At 32.2% G+C, this 13,330-nt stretch overlaps 1 protein-coding gene across 1 annotated transcript; it reads right to left on the bottom strand.

Annotated features, from left to right (window-relative positions):
* Positions 1–530: 530 nt before the first annotated feature.
* Positions 531–7,744, bottom strand: LOC113386338 (histone-lysine N-methyltransferase, H3 lysine-79 specific-like). Its single transcript, XM_026624123.1, has 20 exons — positions 7,658–7,744; positions 7,157–7,360; positions 6,731–6,925; positions 6,441–6,642; positions 6,228–6,364; positions 6,029–6,149; positions 5,780–5,851; positions 5,352–5,588; positions 5,015–5,259; positions 4,725–4,931; positions 4,325–4,534; positions 4,043–4,250; positions 3,573–3,959; positions 3,087–3,461; positions 2,551–2,935; positions 2,206–2,437; positions 1,964–2,063; positions 1,583–1,810; positions 1,132–1,384; positions 531–887 (listed from the first exon to the last, which is right to left on the bottom strand). Exons 1-20 carry the CDS (start codon positions 7,742–7,744, stop codon positions 572–574), a joined length of 4,401 nt encoding a protein of 1,466 aa, XP_026479908.1. The 3' UTR covers positions 531–571.
* Between the last annotated feature and the right edge of the window lie 5,586 nt (positions 7,745–13,330).

The raw sequence follows: 13,330 nt of genomic DNA on the forward strand, positions 1-13,330 counted from the left end.
CTAAACATAGAAAACCATTCAAATCAGTCAATATTTCAGAATGACAGTGCCAACAAGTCTTTTGTATTACGAATATTAATAGCAGAAAATATCTGCTATTTGTATTCAATAAACTTCGGCGATTAGTAGCCCTTGTCCATTTCCACAAATATATTGTATAAAAGAGTGCATGATAGAAACAGCTAACAATGAACAGATTAATTGCAAATAAATATTATTAATTTCTGTTAGCTGTTACCATCAAGTTGGAAATATTATTCATAAGCAATTATTAGATTTCGCGCTATGCAAAAATTTGTCAGATCAACGACATAATTTTGCAAGAAAACTAAAAACAAAGTTGCCTTAAAAGAAACACCTTAAAAGATGTGACATTCAACACAACATACTATCTTTCAGTGCAAACAGGAACCACATAATCAATATATACCAGTACATGTATATGAGCTGGCACATATAATAAAACAATATAAGAATTACAGCGAGCATATTAAAAAGCCAACTACTAATTCATAATTGTTCTATGTAAATATGCCAGCTATTAGACCATTATTAAAACCTAAGGGCACCATTAAGGTCCATCATCCCAAGAAGAAGGCCTAGCCCAGCCTTTGCCTTTTGGTCTAAATCTGCGATTTTCTTCGGTGTGACCATCTCCATACCCATCTGATCCAATAGGTCTCTCAGCATTCCACAACTCGCGTTCTCGCTCAGGACATAAAGGACCGCCGTTCCACTCCTCCCGCCTTTGATGCTGCCGAAACCTCTTCTTGAAATGGTGATCATGTTGCATATCTCCACTCACAGAAGAAGACTTTTTGTCAGAATCTAGTAGCTGGGAATGTTGTTGGCTATGGTGGCTGCCACTGCTGTGATGTCTCTGGTATCTTTTTAAATTACAAATTCGATTCAATTTAAGGATAAATACGAATAAATCATACAAAAATAATTATTGAGAAAATTGATAATACAAAATTGGATTGTTAATTATGTTCTTGATTGATTTATTTGTTTTAAAATCAAATTATTAATAATCCTTTCAATGTTAATGAATGTACTTTTCTCACCACATTGATTTTTGTTTTTAAAATACATAGTTCCTTTTAAAAGCAAGAAATATTTTATACATACCTTAGAGGAATAGAATCACTTCGTTTATTGGCAGCATTTTGCGCAGGAGGCGGACTGTAAGAAGGACTAGGCGTGCGAGGGGGTCCTAACATCATCATTTGATGATGATACTGCTGATGGTGTAATGAAGGTGTATTATCATCTATCGCTAGAGGACTGTCGGACCTCCGTGGAAGTGGCGTTTTAAAAATACGCGAGGAAACAGACTGGCTGTGCTGACGATTGTGAGAGGGCAATGTTGGCTCACCATGGCCTGTAGAAAACACATTACACAATCAGGGCATTTATTTGACATTTTTTTCACTTACATTCACACCGTTGTTATAAAAAATCTTAAATAATTTTTATATCAATCTATTACATAAATCAATCTATTATTAAATGATAGATTCATTGATTATGCATAATATAAAGCTAAAACATTTGAAACTAAAAAAGCATACACACTTACCTATACCACTATCAGGAGAAGTATCTGCAGCAGGTGTAATATCATCGCTAATCCCATGATGACTATTTGCAGAAAGTGCTTCTGCTCCACTTACAACCTCTTCACTAGATCTTCGCCTTTTGTCTAATTCTGTGGATGCAAATGCTACCAGTCTATCAAATCCAGATGATATTCGAGCGCGCCACTTTGTGTCTGATCCCGAAGGAATATCATCTGTAAGATCCATATCTACAAGTGAAAGATTAATATTAAAATAATCTTATTAATAAATTAAAATATATCTTATAGCAATAATAAAATCAAGCACATAATTATATTATATAATTTATAACAATAATTAAAATTATATAAATAAAAAAGCAATTTATTGAAGTCATGTACCTTCATCATTGAGTCTATGCCTAGAAGAAACACTTCCGCTGTCATCCATTCGCAGAGATGATAATGAATTAGAATCATCATGATCAAGGGATATTGATTGCTGTACAAAAAAGTAAAAATGCACAATTATATTAAAAGAATGAGGAATATACATTAAAACATTTTTCATAAACAATAATTTAACTAAATATTCTTAGTTGTTCCAATTTAACAATGAATAACATGTTAAAATTATTTCTCACCTGTGGAGCACTATTGGTTTCAGGTGCGACATAAGGACGTTTGTGCATTGTAGGCTGCTGTTCTCGAGATGAAGATCTTTTATGCCCAGATGAGTGAACATGAGTATTATTGAGAATTCCAGAATTATTAGAACCTCGTTGTTTATTAAACACAATGTTAGTGTTACCACTTGAACTCATTACATTAGAAGTACTGTTTGTGGAGGCAGATGTAGCTTCCAAACGTCTTTGTCTGAAATATTATTTTAAATAATACATAAATATAGGTAAAAATAACATAAGAAATAATCAAAAATGTTGATGTTCCACTAAGTCCACTAAGAAACAACTGAAAACACAACAAACCTTTGTTCATGTTCCTCTTTAATTTTCAGTGAGGCTATGACCCTTGCTTGTAAGCTTGCTGCCAATCCTTCTAATGGTTTACTATTCCCTTTATCTGCAGGCCCGCTGCTAGCAGCCGTATTCTGAGTATCTGCAAAGTATGACTCTCTACAAGTAGGTGCTTCTCCACGTGGTAGAGGCGTGTAATTCTTTCCCGCAGCCACAACCGCTGCTGCATCCTGCTGGGCTTGCATAGAGTGTTTATGAGCGGCCTGAGCAAGTGTGGATAAATTGCTTTGTGGTTGGTGGTGCTGCTGCGGATCAGGTGATTGAGTTTCGCTGGCACTTATTCGGTCTAAGCGGTTTGAAATACTGCTAGATGTTGACGAACTACCTGTTACCATGCCTGTGAAAGAATTGAAACAGTATTGGTAAAAAAGTTTTAAAATAATAAGTATTATGACAAGACATTTTGTCTTGCTCCATTATTTATTATTCATTTATTTTAATTTCATTTCAAGTTAAATGATAAATTCAACCCTTGGTTGGCTACTCACCATTGACTGCAGCATTAATGATACTCTGTTTGGATATTTCCAATGTCCTTTCAATCTCGCCATTCACTAGATCTCCTATAGTTCGGACGCTTGTTGAAGAATTATGTGATAGTTTTTCCTGTGACAGGTGCCTCCTAAGTGCTAATTTGGCTGGAGATACTTGTGTGTAATCAGGCTGGTTGTGAGGAACGCTTAATCTGCCATCGGCGTTTCTAAACAGAGAGGGTTCCTGTTTCAGCAAGTGCTCCGCGCGACCGTCGTGGATCCGTGGTTGATTTTCATTGTATCGGTAGGTCTCAAGCTGCGGTGATTTGAAATCACGTTTTTCATCTCTACTCTGATTATATATCTGAGATTGATAGTTTTGATGATGACCTAGAAGTAATTAAATTTGTTATGTTACAGTTATTGAAAATAAAGCAAAAGAATGTCCCAAGCTCATTATATGCAATGAAAGAAGAGATGAGATGAGATTATAATTCTTACTTGTATTATAATAACCTTGTGTTACTTGCTGCGCTTTCCTTTGTTCTTGATCTTCATTCAGCACAGAGGTTATAATAGATTTCAAACGATCCTCAAAGTTTATAACTTTGGGACTTTCTTGGGGTTTATTTTTGACCACATTAACATGATTTGTATTATTTTGATTAACACTTCTAACTACATTTTGCTTAACTATAGAACTGCTGTTATTACTAACTGTTCTAATTTTATCATTTCTATCACGACTGCTTTTTGAATAACTATTCACTGACAGTTTAGCATCACCATTCATATAACTATTCTTAGCTAATTTACCAGCTTCGATTTGTCTTCCTGTCTCAAGTATTTTTTGAGCTAATATTTCAGGATTATTTTCTTCTATTTTGCCTGTAGATAAAAATAGAATAGTTTATAAAAAATAATTACAAATCATAATGATAAAACAATCAGCAAAAAATTATTTTGCATACCTATATCTGGAACATCAGGCCACTCCTGTGATCTGGATCTATTTTCCCGATGCTTCCGAGAAGGTTTTTGTGCCTTGTTTGAGATCACCATTGAAACATTTTGTTGATGTGCAATATTTTGTTGTTGCTGTTGTTTATGTTGTATCAATAGCTTCTTTTCTTCTTCAGCCTTTTCTAATTGAACTATTTCGTCCTCAAGACGGTAAACCTTTAGAAAAAATATTTAAATTTTAATTACAGACAATTGACGTGATTATGAAAAAAAACAAAAAAGTACATTACCTGCATACGCAATTTTTTCCTATGTGACATAGTAGCACAAATCTCTCTCAAAATACATTCTTGTGATACGGCATCCGGTACAGATTCTTGAGCATTTGCTGCTGATTGTTGTCCAGCTTGTTCAGATGAACCACTGTAACGAAATTTGCCAATGACCTCTGGCAGTCGGAGATTTACTAAGCGTTTCTGTTCTTCTTCAATTTCATTTACCTATGAATAAAAAGATATTTCTGGTAGCAGCGAAAAGCTTCTTGAAAACCATCATCAATGGATTAAAATACATAAAAAACTATATAATTTATCAAGGTTATACAATAATAACTTCATTATCTCAAATAGATTTAACACATTAAAACAACATATTTTAGCTCTAAATTTTCAAAACCAACGCCTTATTTACCTGCATCTGCAACTTGCTAGCTCGGCCTTGCAACTCTTTATGTCTACCCACAATTTCCTTAGCTTTGCTGAGGAGATCAGCTGGTGAACTAGCCTCTATACCAAGTTCTCCCATTCGTGCTCGTAAGAGTAATACTGAGTCATCGATAAGGACGCGAATTTGCTTCTCCAACTGAGCCGCTCTAGAAATTAGCCGCTGATTTCGTTCCTGTGAAATAAGTATCAGAATTAAATCAAATGCATGCAAATTTGTTAGCAAGTAAATATTAAAAATATTGACTGAGTGATTACCTTTTCCTGTCCAATTTGCTTGTTGATACTTTCTTTATAACCTGGCCCTCTCATCTGATCCAACACTCTAGTAAATTGTTCTCTGTAAAGATCCAGTAAAATCTGCAGAGCATATGGTGTATCTCTTGGTCTTGCAGGAATTTCAAGCTCTTCATGAGAAACATTTGACACTTGACTTGCAGCTTGTGATAATGATGTTAGACGCTGATCAACACAGCCTCGACCAGGAGACATTTTCATAGTTGCTGGAGAAAACATAAAATAATATTTAAAAAATCTATAATAGAATAATGTTTAAAATAGTAATTTCTTGTGGAAAAAATTAAAAATCTAAAGCTACCTTGTGGAGAAGTACTGGATAGAGTCTTGCTATGCAGTAAGTCAAGACCTTGTATTTTCAAGGGTCGTTTAGTCTTTGTCTTGCGTACTCTTCCTCGTGCCGGACCTCTTTTAGCTGGTTTAGTTGAAGTACTATTTGTAGGCGAAGCTTTTATAGTGGTAGTAGTTGGACTATTGCGTGTAACTTTCCGCCTCATCTTTTTATTTGTTGCAGCCCTTTTAGGTCTACTTGAACCTACATACAATCATATAATCAATCAATGCAATTAAAATGTTTGCTGATAATGCTTTGCAAAATTAAGATAAAATATATTTTTATCTAAATAAAACGTAATAAAATATAATAGGTAAAATAAAAATGGGAAAAAGATACTGGTATATATAACAAGTTAATAACATTTTAATACTACATTAGCTGATACTCACCATTAGTCTGTGAATTTTCATCGTCCGACTTATTTCCATAAAAATCAGTCCATGCTCGCCTAGTTGTTGGTCCTGCAATAAAAATATTGTGTAAGATAAATAATTGAATAAATGATAATATTTGAGATTTTATTATTTCATGATTATGAACAGTATTTATATGTAATCTTATTAAATATTCAAGTATTGCCATAAATAAATGACTTACAAAAACTTCATATATATTGAATAGTTAAGTTAAATACTCACGAGCTCCAGTAAAATCATTTGTATCATCATTCCAATCATCAGGCGATTTGCTGGCTCGATTATTTCTTCCGGTACGAGAAGTTTGGTTTGAAGCCAAATTTTCATTATTTTCATCAGTGCCCTGTAAAAACCATATAACATAAATAATTGATTGTCTTCAATGATTTCTTTTTAAATTTATTTAAAATTGATTATAAACCTTTGGATTTTTGAGTCTTTGAAAATATCTTTCCAACTTCGTTCTATCAATAATGTGTAAATAATAAGAAACAGGTTTACCAGTCCATGACACTGAGCCTTTCAATGGTGACATTTCACTAACATGCATAATAGTTCCTAGAAATAAAATAGTAAAGTAAACCGAATTTTTTAAATGCAAAATGTTTAACAATGATAGGAAGCTTTTACACACCAATATCACTCAGATTTCGATCGGTTATCCTAAAATTTAGAGGGCAAAAACTTTTAGATGACACTATCCTGGCTCCATCTCTAAGGTCTGCAAATCTCTCCTTTAATTGATGGTCAACGGTTGGTCCAAAAGCAAAATTATTTACGAAAATAATTGTAGCTGAATTTATTCGTTCTCGGAACTCATCTGTTAGAAAATCACCCTGCAAAAAAACAAACATGAATAGTAATATCACTATAAATAAGATATAAGTATAAATGGACTTTTATAGATAACATTGACTTTTTTACCTTTATCAGCTGGTAGTCCCCGCAGCGTTTACCGTACCACTTCATCCATCTTCTAAAACAGGAGTCCATTTCCTGGGCGTACCTTGACGGAACTTCTGCACGTTCTATACCGTAACACTTTTTGATCGCAGTTCCGGCAGATACTTGCAACACCACTTGCCCAACACCTGATCCGAGATCAACGAATACATCGTCCTGCAAACATCATAAAATGATATAAATATTACTTTATGAATAGAGATGATAATATCATATCAAGTGATTATAAATAAAAGTATTCAACAATTCAATGTCAATGTTAATAAATATTTGGATAGTAATGAAAACAATGGAAGTTCAAAGTTTCACTTTTAGTATTTATATAACAAATTATTTTTATTAGTTATCAGATTCTGAAGAATAACTTTATTATTAATTATTCCGTACCTCTTTAATTTCTATTTGGTCGATCATCTGGCAGATGAGTTCATAGCTTGTTTCTCCATAGACTTCAGGAGAGAAAGGTTCATATTGGTTTAATTTGTCTGGATCAGACACAGCCTGATTGTACGTCTGCTGCAGTATGTGACGCAGGAGTTCGCGAGAGGGCGGCCTATTCAAACGCGCCAATGGCAGTGATGTACCTTTTTCCTACAAATAGAAATTATTTAGAAAATTTTTAATACCCTCGTATAAAAAAAGTTGAATCTCCAAATGTAAAAAGTGAATAAACCAGTTCTGCATTCACATAAGGAGTATTTATTTATTTTACTTTTATCTAACAAATAATATTTTTATTATTATTATTACATTTCCTAATATTTTTCGGATTGGTCATTAGCATTTGTTCCGGTGGTAAAATGCCCTAAGAATTTTATTTTTAATATTTAAATAAAAAATAAAATTAATCTCATTTTTTAAAATGTTATTTGCCATTATTTTTATTACCCGCGTAATATCTTTCACGCGTAAAACAGGTTTTAATTTAATTTTTATCACTAATAACCAGTAATATTGATAAAAATCTTGTACCATATTTGCTGCCTCTGTTTTTATGAATGAAACTACTACTGATATTTTTATTCATGAGAAAATATTTGAAGCTTAGATTCAAGAAGCTTTATTTGAAGATTTTCCAAACTTAATATGCATATTGAAAACAAAAATTTGTGAAATATAAAATACAGACAAATTTACAAAGCATGAAACAAAATATTAAAAGATCTATTGTTTTCTCCATAAGATATTGAGATTAAAGTGATTTTTATCCAATTTTAAATAAAACCCATATTTACTCCAGTAAAGTTTTACGATGTACTGGATTGCATAATTTTATTTGTTGAAATCATGTTTTTATAGCTATTTGTACGTACAATAAAAACAAATGCATGCATCCTTGAACTCTTGAGGTGAAAGTTTTTGTTACTATTTGCTTGGTCTTTATTCTAAAATATATATGAAAAATAGAAAAAAAAATTTACTATTCGTTTGATCAAGATAAAAAAATTGAGTGAAGCCCTCAATTAAAGTGCACAATTTATCAGTTGCGGATTTTGCTAAAGACAAAATCAACTTAAAAATGTCTTGCATTAGTTCTATAACACGACAATATTGTTTATGAAACTAGATTAAATCTAAAATATTTAATTATGGGTAGTAATGTACAAATATTCTCAAAAATATTAAGATATACTTAAATATATTTGATTCAAATTCAACTTTAGTCATTCGCGTTTCTCAGAACTTGAATGATCTTTAGAAGTCAATATCCGGTTTCTCATGTATCAAATGATTAATATTTAAAATGAAAAAAATATATGCATAAACGGTATTTAAATTATGTAATTACGAATACAATTACACATGTTATGAAGTATTCTTATGAAGAATCAAACTGGTATTTTTTAAATAAAAAAATATATGAATCATTTATAGTACCGTTATCAATTAAATGAGAATACGTTTAAGGTTATATTTTTAAAGATAAAACACGATTCAAATATATTTATAATTTCCAAAATGCTTGCAAAAACGTGTTATATATAATTGTAAGTTTCAGAATCAAGTATTTGGGGTGATAAGAATATCGTTAGAAACTACATATATGTTTACAGAAGAAGTAAAATGCCATAAAATTTATATGAATTTCTATCAAATCCAATTTGCAACAAAGCAATCGTACAAGTCGGAGGTTCCATTGATCTTTCATTTCAAAAAGTCGATATCTGGTTTGGTGGGTGACCAACAATGAATTTAAGCGTAGAACACAAACGGGCGAAGGTCGACGACCCAGCGCTGTTTGTAACGTGCTAACGGCACGTGGCTCCAGCCAAGCAAAAGCCAACACAAATCTCAGTTGCCTCTGAATATCGAGAAAAAATAATATTTGCAGATAATGAATACTTTATCATAAAATAGTAAAAGAGGTAAATTTAGACATAGTAACGTTATTCTGTATTTTTAATTCAATGTTTAGGTATTCAAATTTCTCAAAATCGTGAACGATAAACTGTATCCAAACTTACATACAATTCATGACTAACCCCCGCTCAATAATAATCAGTTTTACCTGATTCGACCCTTCTTGTACGGATAAGGGTCGATTTTTAAAAGTTTTATATAAATGCTGGATTTGATACCAACTTACAATATAAAATTACAAACTTATCTTAATGAGGATGTGATGAAAATAAAATATTGTAATAAATACGTAATAGTTCTTAGTACATACTACATACGCACACACAGATATACATACATTTTTCTAATTTCTGCCAAAATTTTTAGAAGGCTTTAAAACGTAAAGTTATATAAAAAAAAATATTTTTGATTTTTTTGCGATTACTAGAACTTATCCTACGGGAAGTTAATACGAAGTCATTTTGAAACCTACTTTAAATCGATATAAATGATTTTGTTGAATTATCAGTATAGCATATTTAAATATATTGATCATAATCAAATTGTTCATTCTTATTGTTAGATAACTGCCATCTACTTAAGCAAAAAAGTTCATTTGCTTTCTTATATACAAATGAATATTTATATATATAACTAGCAAACCCGACGAACTCCGTTTCGCCACCAGATGGTTTTGTGAGAAAGATCAAGAATTTTTTTGTTTGTTTTATATTTGAAAAGGAAAAATGTGATTTTATCATACAACAGTAATGAATTTATTTCGATTACAAAAATGAAGTGTTTTTTAGTTGAACTTTTCTAAGCAAATGAAAGTGAATCCGCCAATTATCCGTTTCATTGAAGTGCTTTTTTGGTAAACCACATTTTTTGTTTTTTGGACTGACGTTAACACAAACAAATCGGATGGTTTTCCAACTCTTGAATAGGCAACGTATAGCTGCCCATGTGAAAAACAATGATTTTCTAAATAATCTATTTGAAATTTATCCCGCAAACACTAAGCGAGTGCCCTTGCGACTTGTTATTGCGAACGCAAGGCAAACTGAAAATTGCAATCGTTTGAAGTAAGTACGGAAGACCAGTCGGAATCATAGGTATGTCACCAAATTGCCAGCAATTTTTGATTTAATTGTGAATTTCAGTGCGTGTACATCATTATTCTTTGCGGCAAGAATTGCTTGTTGACTTAACCAAGCATAATTCTGATAATTCTCACTAATGTCATTACTCGAATTTTTAATTACGGTGCGTAAAGTTCCAGCAGCTTGCATTAAGGCACGATGCCATGCACCACTAATTTTCTTAGCTATAAACCTTGCGGAGTCCGAGACTTTTCCAACGAATGCAAAATTGTCGAAATCGGTTTGTGCTTTCTGGAGTTATATCGTCAGGAAGAAAAACCCCACTTATTTTTATATATATACTAGCAAACCCGACGAACTCCGTTTCGCCACCAGATGGTTTCGTGAGAAAAATGAAGAAATTTTTTGTTTGTTTTATATTTGAAAAGGAAAAATTTGATCAGTAAGGAATCCCGACTTATTTTTATAAACCTTGCGGAGCCCGAGACCTTTCCAACGAATGCAAAATTGTCGAAATCGGTTCGTGCGTTCTGGAGTTATTTCGTCGGGAAGGAAAACCCGACTTATTTTTATATATATATATATAGAAGATATTTATTTTGTTTATCGTAAAACATTTGGTGACCACTGAACAGGTATAACCAAATACCAATTATAGGCACTCATTTTTTTTCCCGGAAACTGTTGTTTTGCCATTGGGTTTTTTTTCATTCGTCTTTCCTATTTCTCTGTGACTTTTATCGCGCATCAAGTACGCGCTCCATCACATTACGTTTTCACCGACGATCATATGTGGTAATCCGTCACATGCGTTCGCACGGCATAACGGTGCTCTCTACTTCTCTCTAAACAGCCGACATCTCTAGCTGTCCGCCATGTGAAAAATAACAGCGCTGATGCAAAGGGGGGAATCGCTGACTGACTACGAACGTGCCCTTTATTTATATGATGCATAAGGAAGGAATCTGTGCTGCAAACGATCGATATGTGAGCGAAATGGAAAAACATATGAACAATGGTCGGAACAAGATTTACTTTTCTTTTGAATGCGTTCGGTAAATGACTAGTCGCCTAGCGCGGTTTTAATGGATATACATAATATATGATGTTTTTAACTGTTGTGTTATTAACATATTGAATAAAATTCTATTTAATAAAATATATTGCTACGAGAATTCAGTATTAATAAATTAGGTTAAAATTCATCAAAATCAAATTTGCAGTTCATCATCATCTCTGTTAATAATTATATTCACAGAAAATAGGTTTGCTCGAAAAGGATGAAGAGTCTAAATTTTAGACCATTTACATTTTTAACTTCCCGTAGGGCAAGTTATAGCAATCGCAAAAAAATCGAAAATGAAATTTTTTGCTTTTCTCGACGTTTCAAAGGTTTCTGAATATTTTGGCATACCTTAGAGAAAATGAATGTATGTGTGTGTGTGTGTGCGTGTATGTATGTGCGGATACAAATTTTCGTCGACGATTTCGGGAACACCGATCAACCGATTTGAATAATTCAAAAAATATTCGATTCGTATTGATAAGGAGACGTGCTGATTAGGTTTTTGGCGAAGGCGGATTTTAGCCGTTCCGAAGATACGGGGCAAAAAGTGCCGAAAACGGTAACTCAGTTTTTAAGAGAACGGAGCGTCCGATTTTAATAATTCAAAAAACATTTTACTTGTATTGACAAGGTGAAGAACCGATCAAATTTTCATAAAGGCAGGTCTAGCGGTTTCGGAGATCTAATGAAAAAAGTAAAATAAAAATGCCATTTGGCGGTCAAAAATGATCATTAGACATATGCACATCAAATTATCAGATATTTTATAGAGATTTTAACAATAAGTATAATTTTAGTTTACATTCCTATGGGTTCCGTACATTCCTATGGTTCCGTACCAATGTTTACGCGTTAGACGTCGACGCGGCGCTTAAGCGGTTTGATATTTCGTCTTTATGCAGTTAAAGCAGTACGATTGCTTTGAAAAAAAGTTTAGATCTTTCAAAATATGTCAAAATAAATAAAACATTTTTTTTTCAAAAATGATAATCGTTTTTAAAAAAATAATAATTTTTGGTACGGAAAGTTCCAGCAATTTGCCTTAAGGCACGATGCCCTAATTGCCTTAAGACAAAATTCCACTTACAGCTAGTTATATCACATACTTTTGTTTATGGAATTTTAGTCCTATTCAATGATTTTCTAACATATTAATTATTATATATTACTATTAAAATCCTAATACCTTCTTATTCAATATTACAAGTACAATCTGATATCTTTTTGGTACGCAGTACTGGGATTAGATGAATTTGGCAAAAAGTGGTGTTATTATTAATAATAACGATGAAGTTACTATTAAATAAGGAATTTAAAATTTCATTTTATTATTGTTAACCATACAGTGAATTTATCAGAGCTGTGATTTTTGAATGACTATATATTTGCTGTCATAAATCTTTATGGGCTGCGTAACTTTCAGCGCATATCAAATTTTTCTATATTTTACCAAATAATTATAGTTTTATTGCTAGATGGCGCATAAATCTTAATTCTATAACATTTTCAAATTAATCAATATTAATGACTTTCGTCAGGTTTTTCAATTTGAAGTAACATTTTAATATACAGAAGTGCGTACATTATGGGATGCTGTGACTTAAAAGTCACAGTATAATTAAATAGTACCAAAAAATTGTTTAAACGGAATTGTTAACTGTTGAAATGATCTTGGTCTGTCTCACATAATTTTTTATGCGAGTAATTGCAGAAGTATTCACAATTTTTCCATATGAAACTCGTTCAAATTTATATTTCAATTATTGTATTTATTTTAAATTGAGATGAAATGTTGTTACGAAACTGACAATGAGTATAAATAGAGATTACATCACGAATTTTGAAACTAGTATTTTTACTACTACTAATTAAGTGCATAGTGTACTAACTTAGTTCATACTATATTTACACTTACTAAATATAACGCAAACGTCATCTCAGGGCCGCACCAATGCAATGGAATTGGTGGTATGAAAATTTAGATGGTGTATTACAGAAATGTCTTCAATATATTAATTTTAGTAGGAACCTTCAGCATAGAATATAAAATAT

The sequence above is a fragment of the Ctenocephalides felis genome, unplaced genomic scaffold (assembly GCF_003426905.1).
Source record: "Ctenocephalides felis isolate EL2017-DRISC unplaced genomic scaffold, ASM342690v1 CF-g0.4_SCAFFOLD_03571, whole genome shotgun sequence".
Lineage (NCBI taxonomy): Eukaryota > Metazoa > Arthropoda > Insecta > Siphonaptera > Pulicidae > Ctenocephalides > Ctenocephalides felis.